The sequence below is a fragment of the Chaetura pelagica genome, unplaced genomic scaffold (genome assembly GCF_000747805.2).
Source record: "Chaetura pelagica isolate M959 unplaced genomic scaffold, ChaPel_1.0 scaffold381, whole genome shotgun sequence".
NCBI lineage: Eukaryota > Metazoa > Chordata > Aves > Apodiformes > Apodidae > Chaetura > Chaetura pelagica.
The window spans coordinates 21,427-45,036 of NW_009951981.1; the positions used below are offsets into that span (position 1 = coordinate 21,427).

At 36.4% G+C, this 23,610-nt stretch overlaps 1 protein-coding gene across 1 annotated transcript in view; it reads left to right on the plus strand.

Moving 5' to 3' along the window:
• Positions 1-9,162: 9,162 nt before the first annotated feature.
• Positions 9,163-23,610, plus strand: part of DPP10 (dipeptidyl-peptidase 10 (non-functional)) — a 74,079-nt gene continuing 59,631 nt past the window's right edge. Inside the window, exons 1-3 of the mRNA XM_010001295.1 lie at positions 9,163-9,267; positions 14,064-14,116; positions 14,204-14,285. Coding sequence (XP_009999597.1) covers positions 9,163-9,267; positions 14,064-14,116; positions 14,204-14,285 — 240 coding nt within the window. The remainder of the gene's footprint in view (positions 9,268-14,063; positions 14,117-14,203; positions 14,286-23,610) is intronic.

Below are 23,610 nucleotides of genomic sequence, written 5' to 3' on the forward strand. Positions count from 1 at the left end.
CAGGAATGATCAACTTTATAACAATTACTAATTCTTAGGGTCACATGTAATCTAAGTCCCAAAGCGCTCACTTGTAATCCTTCTGTGTCCATGCTCATTTATTATCATCTGGATTGGGAATGGTGCATAGTAAGGTGACTTTTGAAACATTTGTTTAATTGCAACATGAGGTCTACACGTGAAATAGATGCCTGAAATGACTTTATGTTTGTGAGGATACCTGAGCTTTGTGCCGCTGAGGATCCTGAAATTTGGGGCTCAAATTAAGTCAGAGATGATCCAGACTTCGAGAGAGAACTGAACCGGTTATACCATCCAGACTCAGGTCACAGACCCAGATGGAGAATAAATCTGCACTTTGTGAGAGATTTCATATTTGAAAGAAGCCTGGATCATCACATATGTTTGTGTGTTTTTAAAAACTCAGCTTCCATATTGAATGTAGAGTTCTTACAAGTAAAATATAATGCAAGGGAGTTGGATAAGAGTCAAATCCGTTGAATACACCTTTGTTAGTAACTGAGATTCTGTAATGGCTTTGCTAAATTGATGATAAATATCTGTGAGGGAAGAGAAGCTTTCAGGGAACTTGATGATGAAGACACAGAAATGCTTGTTTGTCCTCTAAAGTATGTGGCCTATTATGTATGTCTTACACATCACATTTTTAAAAACAAAAGAGGAAGTTAAATATTTGAAGAGTATATACATGTTGAAAAGGGGCATAGCTAAATAGAGTTCAGAGTGTTAGAAAACAGTACAGCAACTGAGAATCTCGCCAGGTGATTAGAATAAAATAGCCACTGCTTACTTGGAAATAGAAAAAGCTTAATTTGATAAAAGTCCCATTATTATTTTTAAGAGGACACAAATGGGAATTTTACTAGGTAGTTGCTCATATTGAAGGTGCTTAAACATTTTTATTACCCCCACTACTGAAATTAAAAAAAGGATTGATCTGTTTTTACTGATTATGTACATAATCACTTTAAGTTTAATCATTTAATTCTATCCCTTAAATTACAAGGAAGATAAATCAAATGTCAAATAAGTGGTTGTATTATAGAATTTGCTCCATTTGAGTATGTGAGAGGAATATAAGCACTTTATATTAGGTATTTAATGTGAATTCACTTGGATTTCTTTATGTTTTGATGATTATGGCTTTAGCACATGAGGAAAGGGTAAGGGTAACAATTTCCAAAGGCTTATGTGTCAGATGTACAGAGGTATTTGAATGCCTAAAGGTGCAGATAAGCACCAAAGATGATCTTTAAGAATCATGCTAGAGTTGTGCATCTCATTGACTTACTGACATCTCGTTGACTTCATCTGACACCTAAAAAGCGAGTTCTATTCCCCACGTATGTTTTATACAGAAGAAGAATTGAAAATCATGTCCAAAATGGCCATGAGAGAGCTCTGGTGTTATTGTTCCTGCAAGAGATCTCTGACATAGAGTAATCTGTTGAAGTTATAACCTATCCCAGTGGGTTGGTGAATATTTAGTTCATCTCCTTGAACAAATAACTCTTTAGTGTTTCATTGTGCAATTAAGTTAAAATTTCCAGTTGTCACTTCTTATATATGCATATATGTATATATATGTGAATTACTGTGAGTGTATAAGTCAACTTAATAGTTGTGCCTATTTACATTTACTTCTTACTTGTTCTAGATACAAATCTAGATTCATGAGCTCACCAAAGTTTACAGTTATAAGAAGATTTTCATCAGAGATGTAAATTTCCTGTAACCATCTCTTTTCAGATACATTCATATCACAGGTAGGAGTGGTTAACAAGATCAGACTGTCAGCTGTTCTTATCAATGCCTTTGAAGGGCCTAAAGTGAGGAGAGGTTTCCCTAACAAAGGATTTTTTTTTTCAAGAATCTTTTCATTTCAACTTTTCTTTGTCAGGTGATGTGCCAAAATCTGTATCTGGAGTATTTGCTTAAAAAATGCAATCTGAAACATTTGTGTTTGGTTTCACAAATATATTTGAATGAAGTCCGTGCAGAGTGGCTGTTTATCTTGTTATTTTTTGACATAGCAAACTCCCCCAGAGCCTCTTCCTGTTTCTTGAGCTGTATTGATTCCTTTTCTAATTATTACAGAGTTGTCAGAGGGTTTATGTACAGTTTCACATTTCTGTTAAACTGTATTCCATCCAAAAGTCACAGCTCCTACACGAAGTTCATAGGCAGAGCTTTTAAAATAAAATAGTTTTGGTGTCCAGCACAAAGACTCACAAAAGAAGCCAAGTTCCTCTGAAGATCACATTCAGGGTCATGTTCAGCAGTTTATACAGTGATAAATACATTGGAAAATAAGTGTGCTCACCAGAAAAACTGAGCAAAAAGAAAAAAAAAATAAAAGTGAGCCTTGTAATAAATCATAGAAAGATCTGGTTTCTTTGTCAAACAGATGTTATTGTTTAGCTGAAATCATTACTTTTCTCACAGACCTTTCTGGGATCAGAACAGAGGCTCAAAAAAAAGTGTTAATGACATGTGAAAAGGATTTCAAAATTGTAGCCCATGCAGCAGTGCTAAAAGAGCAACTCTATCTGAGTCCTTAACTTGATGTGGTGAGGCTGGATCATGGAAACTTTTGATGTATGTATGAGAAAATACATACTGTTATTGATACTGGATTAGCTGATGACTGATGTGAAAGATTTTTAGCACACCTATTACAGCTTTTACTCTGAGATTATTGGAAAAATATTTTCCAAGTGTAATCACTGATGCGACTTTGTACATGAAATATCATCCTGAGATTGCATCTCATTGTATGAGTGTCCTACAACAGCTTGAAACCAGCAGCTGTTCACTGTTGACTTGCTTAGCAACCACCATGAAATGCAGTCAGTTCATAAGCATGATGCACTACCTTGTAAATCTTGTTTTCTGTGATTATCAGAACAGGACTTTAATGAAATACTTGAAACTGTTGTGTCTGGGTGGAAATAGGGAAACGTGTGAGTTGACAGGTGGGAAATCTATACATACGATCAACAAAATTGTGAAATGTGGAAAGACAGGGAAGAAAGGTCTGCTATTACATACAAAGTTAATTCTCAGGGAAGCCATATTAATACAAGCAGTGCCATCTGTACTGTCAGTAATGCAGAAATGTCTGTGAGCCATACTTTCGGTAGGTTCTGTACTAGCCAACATAGATTAACAAAATATAGACAGTTTTTCCATTCTGCTGAATTCAGTCTTGTAGGTGCCTTTCTTTGCTTTGACAGAGTAGTGGGTGAGATGATGAATGGCATAGTTGCCAGTGTCCTTTTAAATATCTGGGCAAAAGCTCAGTGTCAAAAAGGAAGCAAAGTGGGCTGCGTTGTATCAGACATGTTAACACGAGAGGAACCAAAGCTGTGTTACATGGAGATAAAGGAAGATGTGTGGCAGAAAAAAGAAATTTTACTTCAGAGATTCTGGGGCAAAACAGACTTCTCAGTAGCCACTGTTATGGTGATCTCATGTGAGAGTACTAAAAAAATAACCAAAAAAAGCTGTTTTGCCATTCCTTAACAAGAACTAAGATAGATGCAATTTAACAAGTGGCTTGATATGTTCTCTGACTGTACAGTCAGAGTAGAAATAGTTGTCTGGGAAACATGCTATATCAGGAACAGAAAAAAGTTAGTTAATTACTTTTAAAATGGAACAAAAGATGAGGTAAGAACATTCTAGAAAGGAAGGGGATGAAAACAGATTTTTAAATGAAACCCAAAACCACCACGGCTCTGCCATGTTACTTCCCCAAAGAACAGAAATCCTAGAAAAATAAAGCAATAAAGTATTAAGTTAGCTCCTTACAACACTTTGTCATTGGAATCTGAAATTTGCTCCTTCATTGAAGCAGAGACAGGTAACCTTCATGGAAAGCCTGTGTCTTTCTAGTAATATAGAATTACAGTCTGAAGGAAAGCCTGACCAAGATCTTTGCTTTAAAAATGCTAAGGGCAAACTTCATTTTGCTAGAAGCGCCACTGCAAGAACATAATTGAATCCACCATGCAAGTGGATATAAATGGGGATGGTTGGCACTGCTTTGGCTTATAAGAAGTAAAACATAATCATGTAATTGAAAACATTGACCCAGAGAAAATGCCTGAAGAAAAAAAAAAGGTCTGTATGGCTTTCAAACATTTTAACAGTCCTGTCTCACAATTCGCTTGTAGCTCATTTTATGACAGAGGTAGCTCTCATCTACATCATGCATGAGGAACCCATCCCACCTTTCTCAGTAGAGGCATTGGCTGCCTTCCTGGCTCCTTCATCAATGAAAAATTGGCTGACTTTCTCTTCTCTGACTAGGCCAACAGGTCAGTCAGGAAAGCAGATAAATTTGCTGGCATTTGCATCTCTCAACAGTGTTGAAAGAAGGTGTGTTGAATAAGTGAATTCCTGCAAAATGAAAATTAGTAGTTACTTTGGTACAGATAGAATGAAAGATCTTTTAAAATACATGCATAGACAGTTGAAATACCTTGAAGTTGGTGGCAAAGACTACACCTTTATGTAACTTTCCCAGATAAATGTTTTAAGCACCTACTTGCAAAGCAATCTTTGTTGCACATCATGCTTTAAATCAAGCTTCGGTCTCATGCTCTCAGGAACACTAATACTGTGACAGACCTAACAGATCAAATGTTTGGGTCCACTTTTTAGAGAAATAGGAAGATGTGTCCCTTTGTTATCCAATTTTTGCATTCTTTTTAAGTAAGGACAAGTCTTTTTGGGTATTTAAGCATAAAAGATTGTTAGCCTGAGGTCTTAGGCATTAAATTAATGTTTCAGTGAAGGCAGTCAACCACCTGCACATATTTAACCTTTTAAATTCTATTTATTGTCTGCAAATATAGCACCAGATTAAGTGTTTCCTGGAGAGCTGAGTTTGGTGTGAGGTATTAATCACTTTGTTATAGCTTCTTTGAGTTCACCATGAAGTAGTCCCTTGTACTAAATGAATACCTCTCTTATCATGACCTTTTAATAGCTCCATCATGAAGAGGTCTTTTATTTTGTACAAGAGTCTACTCCATGTTGCCCCCATCAAAGGAACTATTATATCATAAAACAGCCACAACAGACACTAATATGGAAATATGGTACAATAAGAGACAATGAGAGAAGGGAGGCCTGGTCAACCAAAAGCAGCAGCATGGCTTGCTAATGGGAAGTGCTGGAGTTGGTAACTAGTTATGAGCTCAATTGTTGGAGGCTGCACATAGAAGTGGTGTTTGGCTGAATTTTGTAGCAAGGTAGTGGAACAGAAGCAGAAAAATATAAGCCAGCAGGCAGGACCAGCAGCACCAAGGGAACTGGAGATAAGGGAGATGAATAAGGCACAACCAAAAAGGAAGTTTAAAACTAAAGGTGACGTTCACCCATAGTGATACTTGTGGAACATACTCGTATGGATAAGGTCTTCTTTTCATGCTGTCTTACCATAGGTGCAGTTTATGAAGATACTGGAGTTCACACTGCAGTGCAGAACTGATGGAAGAAATCTTAATTGCAGTATTTAAATAATCTGAAGAGTTTAAACGGGATTTCTAGAGATTGGTTTGGAGGGGTGGAGTCCTGGCCATGTTGGCTGCCTGCATCATAAAGGTTTAATTACAGTACAAGAACAGTAATTTTTTCACAAAAATTCTATAAAAAAGTAAATAAGGTATTGAATACTATTGGGGAAAAAAAAATAAATAAAAAGTAGCAGAGAAAATAATTCCCTGGAGAGTCCAGCACCCAGAGATACAATTAAATTTGTCTTGGTATCAGTCTTGGAGACTCCCAGAGAAGAGAAGTGTAATACGCAGAAAATTCCTGCTTTTATGTGTTGGCATAGCCATGCTAAGCAATGAGTGATGATGCAAAGCAAGGTAATGAAAAGCAGGAAGTTCATGTATTCAAGTACTGAACTGTCAGATTCCTGAGAAAACTGTTTGCCTTTTCCACTCACATCTTTTGTTCTCTAAAAGAGGAAGGCTCTAAAGGCCACACTGCTCTGCATAAATTTCCTTCATCAGTCCCAAGAACTTGTGTTTTCCAACCACCATGTGTACACTCTGCAGATCTGCTTACTGCTTTCTGTCCCTGTTGCCTGTTCTCATTGGATCTTGTTCTCTTTATTTTCATCGTTTTAAAGGACTTCATTGTTTTGTCCTAAATTTGTTCTGTATTCTAACTATTTCTCTTTTTTCCTATCCTGATATTTTTAGCCCTATCTTCTTGTCTTCCTTTCATCTTCCATATTTACTACTCTACCCATCTGCTTCCCCTAAGCCCAGTTTTCATTTTTTCCTTTGCATTACTTCAGACTCAGAGGCTGTTTATCTCGTTGTCTATCCTTTCTCCAGCTCCATAGGGTCTCTTCATCTCCTCGTGTCATTTTTAAGCAAAGAGCAGAGGAGCATCTGGTATCTGCTTCTTTCTGCTGCCAGAGTGAGTCAGATTATCTGGAGAAGAAAAGAAGATATTGAGATGTGGTCTTTACTTCAAAATTGGCCCACTGATATCTTGATTTTCTTTTGTAGCCTCATCATTTCAGGGCATCTTCAGTTCAGAAACTGGACATTTTATTTTATATTGAGTATGATTTTAGAAAATATTTTCTCAAGAACTTTTTTTACCCATTTCTTTGCACATAGTGTTTCGATCGAATCAGCTTATTCAATTTTTTGTGAATATCACCACATGTTGAAGTGGGTTGCTTCAAAACAAGGTGATATTTTTTTTCTGCATTTGCCAATTTTCTCTTTAGCAATCTGTTGAATAAACAAAATATGCAAGGGACATATTATGTTGAAAAAGCTGAGAAGGAAACCTAATTTTGGCTTGATTCTTTCTTCCACAGCATCCCAGTGAACAATCAAAATTAAACCATCACAAAGCACACTAAGGAGACTTGATGCAGCTTGGCCTTCAAGAGACACTGATTTAAAACATATTTTGGTTGTAATTAACAGCTTTCAGTATGTGTGGAGATACTCAATCCAAGCTTCCCAATAAGGGCATCTCATGGGATTTGGGTAACACTGGAAGGACCCTGTGAAGAGGTCAGACCATTTAAAGGATCTATTAGTATTAAGTACATAAATGCATATTTTTCTAAGACAGTTTTAGTATTCTGAGCTGCAATGGCCAGAAACAACCACTTTCACCAGCCTCATATTTCTATGGAGATAAAGTTCTGGTTGTGCCATTAGAGTTGATATCTCCCATTTTCCCTTACACTACTCCAGATCAAAATACACACCTGAAGCTGCCTGGAAATTGTTTCAGGAAAAGACAAATTTCTGTAATCCTGAACTATTCTTCAACTCAAAATTTTAATCATACTGAATACAAATGTGAGCATACACTTGAGAATGATGTGCACATCTACATGTATCATTACACATTACAAAAAGTGTGCATGTTATGCTTGAGGCTTGAGACTTACCAGCTTTGCTGGCACGTAACAATGATGTTAGTGAAGTCATACCTGGTGTTTGATGCTGGAGGTGAATAAGCCAAAAAAAAAATTCATATAAATTTTTGTCATAAGTCATCTCATGCAAGACTCAAGAAACATATTTTATGTGATAGTGTAACTAATAGAATTTCAAATGACAGTGATGGATGAGGCTTTCAAAAGTAGCAATGCAGAACATTTTTTTTTTTTTTAAATAATTTACTCATCTGAAGTTATTATGTATTCAGAAATGATTGAGTTGCATATCTAAATATAGGGTGGTTTATCTCAGCTCTTAATGTAGAAGAAAAGTTTCTACAGAAACTGTTCAGAACCATGGTTTGTATCACATTATTGCTGCTTAGATGAACTGAGTTTAATTGATTGTGAATTAATTAGTATTCTGCAGAGGATGTCTTTTTCTTCAGACAATTAATCTTATTGAAAAATTATATGCGGAGCAGTTGAAGCTTTAGCAAATTTTCTAGAGGTGCTTTTTTGTTTAGGCTTCCTTGACAGCCTTTTTTCTTACAGATAAATTGTGTGTCTAGAAATGTTTTGCCTTCATATTTATTTTGGTTTGGCAGCATGTAGTTGTTATGGCTGGCAATATTTCATACCCCAAAGTATTAATGCTAGCCATAAATTATTACCAATGATATTCAGCCCTTCTTATCAGTCATGACAAGTAATTGATGGTGATTGAAACAAATAAATACAATGCTGCGCAAAGTTGTAACTTTGTCATTTAACTTTGGTGCTGAAATGCAATAAGCTATTTTCGATTAACACTGAAGTTAGATACAGAGCTTTCAGAAACAAGATATTCCACCTATAAAGGCCTAAAATTGTGCAAAAAATATAAGGAGACTTAGACATCGAATTGGCAAAATTCGTCTCTAGTTTTTTTGTTTCCAGAATTGGGTAGAAACAATAAGATTCAAAGATGTATGGAAAATCATAATCTCATTATTATAGACTCTTTGGTTGGTTGTTTTTCAAGGTTTACTCTGAAACCCTTTGAAGAACACACTGGGAATATCTGTGGATCACGGTATTTAAAATGAGGTCCCATAATTTTTTTTTCATGTGTTGGAGGTCAGGCACAGTTATCATAGCAGTCCTTTCTGGCTCTGTGAACTATGAGTTAATGATGGCATATTCTGCAGTTCCAGTTATTTAATGATACTCTGCTGCATTGTTTTATTTTTTAATTAATGGGAAGGGCATGGCTTTTAAACAGTCTCTTTGTTATTTCCTAGGAACAATTAAAAAAATAGATATCTACCATAGGAATATTGTGTGGGAGATACATACCTTACTTGCCTGGTAAACTTTGGGATAGTGGAAAGTATTACTGCAGGTATTAAAATTTTCAGTGTGTCACAGATTGGCAGATATTTCATCTACGGTCACTTTATATTATTCTTGCTCAGAATGAGTGCTGTTAGCCCTGTGAGAAGTCTTATTTGAATCTGAAAGGAGAATTTAGAGTCCAGCAGCACTGAGAGCCACAAAGACAAGTTTAGAGTATGGGTGTCTGCTTGGGTAAAGATGGAAATACAGGGCATTCTGTTCACTACCTTCCAAACACTTGTGCTATCAAGGAAGCATCAGAGTTGCTCTAAATAAATAATGTGGAAGAATATAATGGGATATACAGGAGATGAGTCAAGGTGTATGACATGGCCGAGCATTTTGTGATTATAGTGCTGCAAAGTCCTAATGTCATCAGCTCCCCTCCATTTTCTGAAGCTGAGGTCCCTCATCATCCTGTAGGAACACTACTGGTAAGGTTTTCTTGGCAACTTTTTAGCACAAACACTGTTCTGCTGAGGGATGTTTTCCAAATTAACTAAGGACAAAGAACTAAGTTATTTCCTGGAGTATATTACGTAACTAGTGGGAGCAATTCGGCTATGTATTGCACATGGTTTTCCTGCATCTTGCTGGTCTGTGCATTGAGTTCTATGTCAGTATTTCATTTTTAGAAACCTTACAAAGACAAAGACATTCTTTGAAAGCTAGAAAATAAAGGACATATAAAAGCCATATGTCATAGAAAAGTTCAGATTGTGATTGAAAAGTGTGTTTTTTTGTTGTTGGCTGTTAGCTGAATAATAGATTGTTATTTCAATAACTCTGACTGGAGCAATTTGTCTTGAAATACTTTTTTCACCTTTTCCTCTTAGGTCCTTTGTGATATAGTTCTGTAATACTGTTTTTTTTCATACACAAATGGAACTAAGTTTTCCAGTGTTGACCAGCCTCCCATAAAAAGCTGTCTTCAGTTTATAAACTGATAAAACATTGGATTCAGAATAAACACGATATGCAAAGTAGTCATCTACTGCATTCTTTGGCAAAAGAAAAATCAGTTATATTGAGGGAGAGGTTTGCTGTCTTTCTGATCTAAAAAGCCATTTTAATAGTTCTTGAACATTGTGAGGAACATTTTCCAACTTACCACACCAGAAACAGGCAAGTTATTTCCTTGCCTGAACCCTGGCAAGCATGCATGCTGCTCCTGGAGGGAAAGCTCCTCACAAGGTCCCATCTTAACGTGTATAGTTAGGTTATTAAATTATACAAGGCCATTTTCCTTCTCTCATTCAACAGTGCAGAAATTACTGTAACGCATTTAATATTTTAAAAGGCATTGCCATCCTACATTGCTTTACTTTTTAGAAACCTTCCTTCTGTCCATATTCATTAATTGATTCTTCTCTTTGTGCCTAGAAGAAGCATCTTTTTTCACTATAACCTTTTTCTCTTTTCCTCAGTTTCTCACTACTGAATTCTGTAGGTTATGTAGGTCAAAGTACATAGGTTAGACATCAGGAAGAAATTCTTCATGGTGAGGGTAGTAAGGCACTGAAATAGGTTGCCCAGGGAAGCTGTGGATACCTCCTCCCTGGAGGTGTTTTAGGGCCAGGTTGGATGAGGCTTTGTGCAGCCTGATCTAGTGGGAGGTGTCATTGCTTGTAGCAGGGAGGTTGGAACCTGATGATCTTTGAGGTCCTTTCCAACCTTAACCATTCTATGATCCTATTTGATTTATTTTTATTATTTTTTTTTGCCAGATGGGCTAATTTGCTGACCATGTTTAAATACTAACCTTAGTCCGGTATTTTGGTATTACCCCACAAGAAGGCATGCAGCACAAAAAATGTTTGAACACATCATGGAATAGAAATGATAGCACTTTGGGTTTGAATTATGAAGACAACAATTAGCCTTCACTGAAAATACACAGTGAAGAAGGGACACTGCAGCCCGAGCTTTACCTGTGTGAGCTCTCAGTTTTTATCTTTGTCAGTTCCATCACAATTTGCCAGATTTTTTTCTGATTCACGCATATTCCACAAAACAAGAGTTGCAGGGCAGAATCCCACAAGTCTACATATGCCTCTTTCAGAGGGAACATGGCTGGTGGCATTGTGAACAGTTTGATCCTGGTATTTTGAGAGTTCCTGATACTCCCTATGGTCAGTGTCAGGCTTGGTGCTCTCAGCTGGACTCCTCTTGTGTAATGCCAGATGTGGTACATCAGGGATGAGGAGACATGTGGTCTGAGCCACTCACATGGCTCTGTGCAAGCTCAATGTTTACCAAAATAGCAAAGATCCTAAAAAAGAATCTCCACAGCTAAGCTTTATGCAAAATTGTGAGAGCTTCCTACAAATTTTACACTTCCTATATGTCAGACTTGAAAAAGAGCTATTTTGATGTTGTCTTTTTTTATTTGTTTTAATTTCAATAATGATGGTGTTTCAGGATGTGGCTATTGCAAGCAGAAGGAATTAGGAAATTGTAATTTATTCATGGTGTTCCTATTAATAAATAAAATTAACATGATTAATTGGAGAAAAATGTCAGCATCCTGTCTCTTAGTGACTTCACTACAAAGTCAGGCTCCTCTGGTTGTGGAGCCCTTTCAAAGGTATTATTACTTTTAGCACAAAGATATTAATACTTCTCCAGGAACATTTAGAAATATTTCCACAAGGCAAGAATAGAGTTTCCACATGAAATATGAGGTTTTCTTGTTCTTATAGCATGTTTTCTATTAAAACTGTCAAAAGGATGTATTAGTTTAGCATTCTTGTTGAAATGTATTCTGTCTAATAATTTACTTTCTAAATATTTCTATTCTAAATACTTACCAGCCCTCTTCACATTATCTGTGACATACTTCTCCCTTTGCCTGGAAGGGCAAGAGACCCGTTCCACTCTGTTGTAACTGGCTGTATGAGACTATCCTCTTTAACAGCTGCCACAAGTTCCCCTCTGGGTAGCCCCTTAAACTACCATGATTTAAACAATTATTGGCCTTTAATCTGCTGTCTCTTACCTCTAGCAATGTAAGATTTAGAAAAGAAAGCATGAGCTTTGAAGCCAGTGGTTTGTCTCAATGTCTTACCCCAGTACTTGAGTAACTCCATCTTAGTAGGTCCTCAGTCGTGTTATTACCAAGTTAATTCTTCCAAGAACTCCACTGAACTTTAAACATTATAGTAGACTATGTCTGCTATGTATAGAAGTAGATGCATATGTATATATAGTATAGAAATAGGTAGTAGATATGTTTATGACAGCTATTTAGAGAAAATTAATCAAGTTACTTAACATATTCCTGGTGTATTTGTACCTCCTACAGCAATCATAATATAATCTGTCTCTTTTTCTGTCACACTTAGCACTTCTCAAAAGAGGCTGGTACCTTGCATGACCAAACACTTTATAATAAGCTGTAATATATAAAAACCCTAGCAGTTTCAAGAGCATACTTGTTAATATATGTGTGATTCTTCTCACTTAAGCACTACTTTTGGTGGTCATCAGCATGGACTTGGAAAATGGAATTGATTCTTGTCTAAAAGGGAAAGTTTATAGAAGGGAATTCAACTGTTGCACAAAGTACTGTTACTAATCTTCCAGACCTTTGTGGGCTTCTTGCAGCATCAGCCAGCAAGGATTTAGAACAGCTAAATTCTTGCTGTGTGTTGAAAGGGAGCTAATAATGGAAATGGAGTCAGTGAAAGGATGTTTTGGATGATTCTATTGTTGAGTGACCTCTGAGCAAAATAACAACCTTGGAAACCCTTCCTGGGTGTGGTAGTGGCAAATTCCGATGGCTCTGTTCATGGGTGATCCCCTTTTTGTCTCTTCCCTTTGCAGGAGATACTGAAAGATTCCTGGTGCAAATATAAACTAAAGGGTTCCTAACAAACATATCTATAGCAAGGTTTTGGATTTACAGCTGTATCTGTTTCCATCTAACTGGAACTAGCCTGAAACTGTCCAGAAATAGGTCTTTCATGTGCCAAGTAGAAGTAGTGTATGTCTGTAGACATGAAGTTACACAAAGTCTAGTGGATGTCACCCTGTGTTTCTTTCTGACGGTAGGTTACATTAAAAAGACACTTTGTTTTGGTATGGTCACAAAAATATTTTATGTTCCAACACATGGAGTAATTTCAATTAATAATAAAGCTATGTTATGGGACTACTCTGTTTTCAAAATGCAAGACATAGTGGTAAAAAAAAAAAAGGTTAAAGCCAATTACCTGTGCCTGACAGCTAAATGTCTGTTTTTCACTATTTGTATATAGAGTAATGTTTGACCTTATAGAAATACATGCCATAGTTTGCTTTGATTTTAGCCCTTCAGTGTGCTGGTACCTCACGTTCTACTCCATAGCATCCTGTTCCCCACCATGGATCTTCTGCATCTGCATACTTAAGGCCTTGATACCTTGCACTTCAATATCAATTTTATTTCAGTCGACTTCAACAAAATTTTCAGCAAATAAGGACAGCAGCCTTAGACACTATGTTAAATTAGCATTTCACTCCCACCCAGAGAATCCTGAGGTTTCTGAGACCAGAAGTTGCTCATCATGTCCTCAGAAATTAGCAGGTTTACTGACAAATAGCTCTTTGTTTTACCCAAAGTATTGCATACAAAAACTCAGTTATGAACTTTCTGTGAGTTTCAAAGGAAGTTGGTCAAAATCAGACTGAAATGTGTAAATAAAAACCATGCCAACCAGAGCCCCAGTAAGCACTCAGTTTTTCTGTTCTCTAGCCATAGTCCAGAAGGTCTTTGAGGCTGTATATAGCAGGTGGTTAGAAAAATGTAATGTGACCCTGCATCTGCATTTCAAGGAAAATAACTGGATGCCTCTACAATCATTTCAGCCATAACCTGATGAAGAATTAAAGGGGAAAATGGTTTCTTTACCGTATGTATTATCTTGGCTCTTTTGGTTTGGTTTTGCATTGCTTTTTTAAATCCTTTTATTAAACAAGAATGCGGATTTTTCTGGTTGGGACCTTTTCTGTGCAGTTGTACAGGTTAAGTGTCTGCTCATATAACTCACTGAGTATGTGTGCCCTTCATAACAGCAGTCAAACCCTGGTTCAGGTCTACTGGTTCTAATTAATTCAGTAAAATCTTTCTTTCAGAAATAAAGATATCAGTGTATACAGGAACTGAAAGATTGTGACTATCATAACAGTAGTTTGTATTTAATTAAGTCTTTCTTTTTGTAATTCTTATGCTTTCTTTGTTTTGTCACAGGTTTTTCATTATTCTTATACAGCATCATATGTGATTTATAACATACACACAAGGTAGGTCACAATGTTTTTTCAACATGATGTCATTGTCAGTGGTTCTATATAAGTGTGTTCAAGTTAAAATGTTTATGTTTTTTCAAGGGAAGTTTGGGAGTTAAACCCTCCAGAAGTAGAGGATTCAGTTTTACAGTATGCAGCCTGGGGTGTCCAAGGACAGCAACTGGTAAGTACAGTAATTAAAAAATTATTTGGTTTAATAATGTATTTACTTCAGACAGTCTGAAGTAAAAAGAAAAGAAAAAAAAACACCAAACCTTAAGATAAGGTTTGTTGCATATTTCTGTGGGATGCTGGTATAGGTGTATTATAGCTCTAGTTTTAGGGGATCTATTTCTTTTTATTAAAAACATGTAAACATGTTTTTCCAGTCTAATCCCAGTGAGCAAATTGTACAGTTGTTGAAATTGTATCTTCATCAAAATATGCACTCAAGTAATTTTCAGAATATCTGTCTTTATGGCTACTACTATGAGAGAGGGAAAGTTGATGGTGAAGAGAAGTTTTCAAGTGCAATATCAATGAAAACTGGAGGCAGAGGCTTGGCATCCATGAGTGAATGTGATGGTTTCAATGAAAAGTAGTGTTTTCATATCAGCATGAAAGTTACTGCCAAGGTCAGTTGTGCTACACTGAATTCAGACACTATGCTTCATGTATTGTTTTGTATCAAAAGTTTTACCATGTTTTATGAATATAAATCATCCATGATCATCAGGACCAATCTCTATACAAGAAGAAAAAATTTACAGTTTTAAAACAGCAGCGATTTTAAACTGACCTGTGCTGGTAGTTGAAGGTAAGAGACTTTATAAAAGCTTCAACTCTGAATAAGAAATTCAGATAATCCTTTATAACTAAGTTCTGATAAGCTCATTAATGCCTGCAGGCGTGACCTCTTTGCAGGTCTGACTTGTTGGTGCAGAGAGGCTCTGAATAGAATGTCTAGAGAATATAGCCTGTTGCTTGTATCATTCATCAAGATGGTGGGAATGCAAAAAATGTTTCTGGTTAGAATGTATTGCTCTAAGCAAATGGAGGCAGGAAGGAAAAGGTAATTGGAACATGCTTGGTATTTTTTAATAATTAACGACATTAATTTATTACTAATGAAAGCATGGTGACAGGATTGATGGTGACAAATATATAGGTTATTTACCAGACAGTATTATGGAAGGTGGCAGCCTGTGTAGGTTGTAGCAGAAAGGTGATAGATGCATTTGCAGAACTTAACAGAATGAAAAAATGCTTTAAATCACAGTTCATAGGCTATTTTTGTATTGTAGCTCTGATTAGTAATCTAAAGAACAACTAAAATTACATGCAGTGGTTACTGAGAAATTAATTTTTTTTGTTCTCTGAAATATATCCTGAGAATGGGAGAAGACTTACGAGTCATAAACTTAAGGAAAATAATAAATCAGAATAATTTGATATTTATCATTATTATTGTATTATTTATCAGTATTTCTTATACCTAGGTTGTCATTCTAGAAATACATATGGAAATTTTCAGGTACAGGCATAGGCTGGCTCATATTAAGTCTCAGAACTGCAAAAAAAAATGTGGTCATTTTTGGTACAACCTTCATCATCCAAATTTGAGGACATTGGCAGAATTCATACTTCAGTGAGGATGATACTTCTAATCATTGTTAATGTCCCCAGTAAAGTAGTGAATTTTATGTTATGCTTTAAAAAGATATGCTCTGCTGTGGGCTTTATGGTGCCATATGGTCTGCAGAGCTAGGAAATACTGACTGTACTAAAGTTGGAATTTCCGTGCACTCTGAGTGATAGCAAGTGTTGTCACATACACGTACACACCTGCAGTGACAATATTTTGTAAAAACTGCCAGTAAGAACAATGTCCTCTTGAAGCTGTGGATGTGATAAAAGGAGGTTTCCAAAGTGGTAGAAGTGCCTTGCCACATTACCCTTCCACTTCAGCAGCGAGCCAAAAATGTAGAAGGAGCATGAATGAGTAAAACTGTTGTGAATAATGGCTCCTGCTGCTGTCCAAAGGAACATCTGCCTCCAGCAGAAACGGGACAACAGAGATCATTCCAGCAGAATAGGTTAGGTTAGGCAGAGAAGAGATGTGTGACTGTGGGCATATTGCCATAATGCTTCTCAGTTATAGAATTTGTCATTAGAACAAATACTGTATCAGTGGGCTTGGAATAGAGAGTACAGTGAGCCATCAGCAGTGACACTGGGTAGAGAGGAAGCTGTGAAAGGAGGGATCTGGTGATCCTCAGCAGGAGCTGCTGGTAGTGCCTTCTGGGCTCAAACACAGATGCAGTCTCATGGGTCCATGTTGCCAAACACACTATGATTGGTTTACCAAAGGCCCTTTCTAAACAGTACTTAAGTATCTTTCCCATATAGTAAGGAAATAGTTCATAATAAGTAAAACAAGGACTTAAATACATAGTCTAAGCAAAATAATATTAGTATATTAACCTGAGTAATCTCCACAAGAGCTGTTCATTACAGTGGAAGAACAAGCAGAGAACATATTAACTTTATATACAAAAAAAAAACATGTAGAAAGGCCCCTGACACGTACCCTGGGATCATCACACCAAGAAAGTATATCTAGATCTCTAAAATGCAGAATAGCAGCCTCCCAGGTGCAGTGCAGAAGAGAACAGCAATACTTTTGGTCAGCAAAATTAACACAAGATGTGAAACGCAAAGGCACAGGTATGTCTGACTGACTCAGAGATCCTAACTTTATATTGTAACTACTTGGAAGGTCCTGGATTAAATCCAGATGATGAGTTAGGGTGGATATGGATGTTTCATTTCAAAATATAGGCTATAATGTAACATACAATGTCTCCAAGCCTTATTCTGCAGAAGACCTCAATAAAAGAGTAGCCTGCACAGGAGTCTTAATTGGAGTTTTTCAACTGAGGGAGAATTGTCAAGAGTTTCAAATAAATAATAAAAGAAGAAAAAGAGGAAAACAAATATATTTGAGCAGGACAGTTTGTATGAAGCCATGAACTGCTTATTGCGCAAAGGAGGAGATACGGCTGCAGTGCAATCAAGTGTACAGTAACAATGTATATCTTTGTGAAAATTATGCACCAATCTAAGTTGTCCACTGTTAAGAATAATTTCTAGGGCTGTCTAATGGGACAGCAGGCCACATGTGGCTAATGAAGAGCAACAGCTTTACATGAGATACATGACTGGGCCACAAAACCTTTGTTTTGAAGCTACCACAGTGGTTGTAAGTTATTTAAGTTTCTTGCTATTTACCTAGAGTAGAGGATTTTGTAAAGATTAGGAGAAAAGCACAGAGCAACATCTGCTGTGTGAGTCATGACATTTTGGTGGTGAAATGGAAAATGCCATTGGGGAGAAGAAACTTCTGTCTAATGAATTAATGTTTTAAGGTCACATAGCTATTATTTTTGAGAACTGTTTTCAAGGTCGCACTCCTCAAATTGCTGTCTTTTAACTGTGTTAGAACTGCCAGATCTTAAACGCCATTTCTCTGTGTCTTAGTGTGTCAGGAAGCTATGTGTTTGCTAAATATTTCTCATATTTGCTCATATTTGATTAAGATCTTGAAAGAGATCAGTTTATTATCTCTTCCTCTCACTTCTATAGAATCCATTACTGCAGCATTAAGTATTTCCATGACGGAAAAAAACCACAACAACAAATGAAACAAAAAACAACAGTAAAACTAGATACCTAATTGTTTTCATTAGCATTTTTCTGCTAGTCATTTGATTAGAGACCTCATTGCATATGTCTGAAAAAGAGATCTCCCATGCCTAGCAGGAAGGCTTTACTCAGGATGAATATGCTTTGAGGGGTTTTAAAGAGCCTCTGGTGTTGAAAAACCCAATTTTTATTCAATATTCTCTGTTATTTGGCCTTATCTTTTGCAGTAGTTGGTAGTATTAAGGTTTTCATATTTCTATGCTGGACCTGGCTTGTATTTGACAGAGCCCTTTCTGTCTGGATCTACCTATGGAGATGTGTTGCAGTAGAACCCTGAATATAAAAACTGACCTCTGGTCTCTAGTGTATGCAGACTTTTCTGTGAAAGATGGAGTGTTCCTTTGCAGTGCTTCTTGCAATACATATAGTTCTTCTGGTTAGTTATAGGATGGATTATTTCAAGTAGCTCCCAATGAAGTATGATTAGAAGTAGTTCAGTTTGACATGGCTTTTTTGTAAAAGTTTTACACATTTTCTTCTGCCTGGGTGATAAGGTTGTTTATTTTGTATTAAATACTTCGTTTTCACTTTATTCCATGGACACAAATCCATGTAAGTCACATCAACTGCATATTTATAATAGGTATTTTATGTTATTTATTACATTGAGCTCATTTTTTTTGGATATATTTTTTTTAACGGAGCTGTATATTTAGATGGATCAGCATAACTAATGATTGATTGACTTATGCATGAATGTCTGTGCATAAATGTATATTTTAACAAAACAGAAATCAAGAAAATAATAGAGCTATCCAGAATACTAAAAAGATAATTTTGTAGAAGCTTTATGGCTTGGTTGAAATTTCATGCCATCAACCAAATATAGCATTAGCAAAGAACTATTTGTTGACTGTAGCTGAATTGTGGATTCCAGATGCTCTCATCAATTTTTCAAAAATATTTTAACATTAGAAAACAAGAAGTTGCCCTCTTATTTCAAAAAATGGAACAGGGCACTCACAGATAATAGGACTCAGAAGCTGAAGCTTTTACAGAAAGAAAAAAAATCCAGAGAAAAAGGACCTCACTTTGTATTAAAACTAACTTAAAACAAGCATACAAGCAGAAATCCAGAAACATAAAAGAACAAAATATTCTTTAATTATTATTAATTATTATGGCAAGCAGGACCAGGGAGGTGATTGTCCCTCTGTACTCTGCATTGGTGAGGCCACACCTTGAATACTGTGTCCAGTTTTGAGCATCGCAATACAGGAAGGACATTGAGGTGCTGGAGTGTGTCCAAAGAAGGGCAACAAAGCTGGTGAAGGGCCTTGAGAACAAGTGTTATGAGGAGCATCTGAGGGAACTGGGGCTGTTTAGTCTGAAGAAAAGGAGGCTGAGGGGAGATCTCATTGCTCTCTACAAGTGCCTGAAAGGACGTTGTAAAGAGGCAGGTGCTGGTCTCTTCTCACAAATAACTGGTGATAAAAAAAGAGGGAATGGTCTGAAGCTGCGCCAGGGAAAGTTTAGACTAGACATTAGGAAGAACTTTTTCACTGAAAAGGTTGTCAGATATTGGAACATGCTGCCCAGGGAGGTGATCGAGTGTTTAAAAGTCGTCTAGATGTGATGCTAGGGAATACAGCTTAATGCTGGACTTGGTAGAGTTGGGTTAATCATTGGACTTGATGATCTTAAAGATCTCCAACCTAAGTGATTCTCTGATTCTATGATTATTAATATATGTACCAATTCAAGAACTCTCTATCTCTTTGCTTTGCATTCAATCACCTTTATCCTAGTTATCCTGTTTGGATGTTCATTTGCTCTCCCTACCCCCATCAAAACCTATTGCCCCACAAAGAGGCAAATAGCTGTCAGACTGTTGAATTACTATATTAACATGATATTTACTTTCAATTACTTTCTCTTCAAAGTTATAGTTTTTCTATGGCTTTCAAAAACTGTTTTAGATAACAAATACTGCAGCAGAAAAGTTCTTTGATGTTGCATTATTTGCCAAGTACACAGATAAGCACTAAACTAATTGTAGTGAATGAGAAATGAGCAGGACACATACCTATGTCAACAGATGCTTTAACAGCCATTAGTTGCTGGAAGTTTCATTTACTATTTGCTCTATCAGGGTTCAAAGTAGAACTACTGCAAAAATTTATTAACTTCTGTAAAATATTTGCCATGTGTTTTCTTTTTGCATAATTAATGCAGTGGGTACTTGGCACCCCCTCCTGGCAAAAACACTTCTAATTGCAAATGAAGAAGAAAAAATCTCTCAGGGTTCATGAGCCAAATAGAAACTTAATTAATGCTAATGAAGTAAGTCTTAAATAAATATATTTTAATCTGCTGTTTTTATTTTAGAAGTCTTTTGCTCTTTTGACTTGCTGCATTTTTACATGAGTAAATTAAAATCACGTATGGAAATGTCAAGGCTTTATTTCACCTTTCGTTTTAATCATTATGCTAATGAGGCAAATGGCAGTAAAACTAAGAGGAAAATGTCTCCTTGAATTTATTCTGAAAACCAAAAATAAACAAGAACGTTTTAATGTGGCATGAACCTCAGGTATGAGAAGTTCCTTACAGAATTTCTCTATATCAAAGCATATTTGGAGATTCTTTGTCTTCCTGATGGTGTTTCCCTGAAGAAAAGGAACATGTATGTTGGGCATTGACCACCTAGTTCGGTCCTTTAAGGGTTTTGACCATAATTCTAGCAAATGCTTAAGTCCTGTCTTTCTGAAGGCAATGAGAAATTAAGGAAGCTACTAAAGTCTGTTTTTTTCCCTCTTCCAAATGTTTTTATTAAATTTCTAAATCCCAACTGGGAAACACTGTGTCAGTAAGGATTTCAACCAAAACGTGAAAGTATTTACAGAAAAAAGGCACGCAGAAATGCTGTTTTACTAGCAACTTTTGATCAACAGATGAAGTAAGATTGTGTATTATTTTGCAAGACTGAGCATTCTGATATTGTTTTTGTTAGATGAAATGTGCTAAAAGGTCAGATCTTGTTACAAAATTATATGAAAGCCAGTTACTAGTATACTTGCAAAAGCTTTTTGCTGCTTTATTTTTCATACAAGAACTGCTTTTTATCATGGTGAGCATGGGAAATAATAATATTTTTCTTAATACAAGCGTTACTTGAAATTCTTAGATAAAACTGTGTTCCTCCTAGGCTGCTGCTACACATTGCATTTCCTCTTGGATTTCTCAGACCAGCAGTGTAAGATGTAAATGTTTTTTTGCCTTTCCATCTAAATAATTAAATACTAACTATTCTTCAAAGAAAAGATTAAATAATTCATTTCTCTGAAGGTATTTCTCCTGAACTAATTTCCATTTTCAATCACTAATTTCTTTGTGTTTACTCCACTTAAATATGGACTAAGTTGGAGAAGATAAGCACTGAATGCATCTTCTCTAGTGTCAAAAGTGATACTCAATGCAAAAGGAGTTTTATCGATCTTAGAAAAGGGAAATGGAGAATGCAACCAGAAAACATAGGCAGTTGTTGGAAACAGTGAAGAATAAATTTTTATGTATCAAGGTTGAATATAGTCAATAAAAGTTTTGTGAGCTCTAGAGAGCAGGAACATTAAATAGAAGCAAAGCCAAGTTGAGCATAGATGTTGCTTCATCATTTTGCTTAGTGAAACGTAATGAACATGTCCTGATACCAAAATTCACTTTACAATATTAACTATTAAGGCTTAGGTATCACTAGCCCTTTGTGAGAGTAGTTACTTGGCTGTATCTCAAAGTGTGAAGAAATAATAAGAAAATCATGTTTTATAGGAACATTATTTCTCTAGTACTGTTTTTCATGTGCAAGAATAAAAGGCCCTTCAGCTTTATAATGAATAAATTGAAAGGGGGAGATAAAAGATATTTCCTTTCCCTGATTCTGGTTCTATTAGCACTACACTAGCATGTAGCTAATACTTGAACCAGTATATAAACCATGCATACAGGTAGTGCACTTTTCTATCCAGTCTCCTATCAATAACTCTTTTGTAAGCAGATATATTGGAAATTTAACATATCTTTGTGCTAGAAAGCAAATGATGTTTTCACATTGATATTTGGGGGAACATATATATGTTTACAGACAGTCCCACAATGACACATGCAAACCAGAGATCCATGTTTGGTAGGAGCAATCATCAGGACCTTGCTGTGCAGCAGCCTGCAGGGAGCTATGGAAATAGAAATACGCCCCTCTCATCTAGACTGTCATGTTGTTCAACATGTGTCTGTGTAACAAAGCATATCTGAATATTCACACTTCCGTCTGTTAGCTAATATTAACTGCGAGTCCAATGGCTCGTAAAATAGGATTGCTGTGCTTCTCGTGTGAAATTTGTGTAGCTTTATGTAGTGCAGGAAGAAGAAAATTGCACTTCAGAAGTCTAAAATTCTTTAGAAATAGCCAACCATAAAAACTAAATACACAGTCAATGAGAAGAGAGGTCAAAATCCAATATGATGCCTTCTGCTAAATCAGAGTTGGGGAAGATTAGGCAACATGTGTTTTCATATAACTCTAAAATCCTGCTTTAAAACACTGCAAGCTTACCTATGTCCATGGATCATATAATTGCTTTGGCACTTCAGATTTGATATTAAAAAAAAGATAAACCATGGGATAGAGTGGAAAAATCTCCCTGCATTCGTCTTGTCATAAAGATACGAGCAAAATTGTTATATTCTATTGTTATAGTCTATTATCTATTACCTCTTTACCACTTAGGGAAAATTCAGGGGAAAATTCACTATGGTGAGGTGCCAAAGTGTCGAAACAGAAGAATTTGAAGAGCTGACATTTCTAATACCTTTGTGGTTCAGGTTCAAAGCCAGAGGTTGTTTTAGCTAATAGTAAGCACGAGTTTCATTTACCATTAGTACAATTTTTGCAGAAGGCTTGTGAAAGGCTTCTGAGTCTTTGTCATGGTACCAGTGCCTACAGAGTTCAGCTAGGAACAAGCTAAAGGGTTAAAACCAACTTGTCAGCACAACCTCCAGAACTTTCTGGTTCTTCTGTTGATAGATTCTGTTTGCTGTATGTTAACATTTATTCTCCCATTTGACATGTAGTGTCCAGCAACAACATAGGTTTCTGTCAGTGGAAGTGGCAGTGACCCCCCTTTTCAGTGGGGCTGAACCTCTTTTTTCCTGCGTGTGTCCTTGAAAATTAGTTTGGTTGTTTCAGGGGCCAAGACAGGTCATTGTGGCCCAATTTAGACAAATGTACTCTTTCCATCCATCAACCAGGGCTTTTACACATAGCATATGGATAAAAATAGAGGAAATGGTCTTTGTTAATATATATTAAAAAAAAAAACCTGTAAAAACTGCATATACTTCGTGGATGATGATGTCATGACTCCCTGTTGAACCTCTACCAGCAGGACAGCTTTGATGAGGAGATAAAAAGAACAGATAATGACCACACCACTTTAGGCATTTTCAGTTCTCTTGTAGGCTCTTTATCTCTATTTTAGCATAGTCCTTCTTGAAAAAGAGACATTAAATTCCATCATCACCAACCTGTAAATTCCCTTGCATGGTTTTTCTGTCCCTGCTATGGGGTTATGACTCCCCCACTATGTTTGTGCTGAGGGATCAGAGCAAATTAATCTCCTGCTGCACAGTGTTAAAGTGACTTGAGCTTTCATGCTGACTCAGCCTGAGCCAGGCAGTACAATGCAGAAGACTGCTTGTGGATATGTCATTGTGGGGAGTGTGTAGTCACTGGCAGCTTCAAGGCCAGG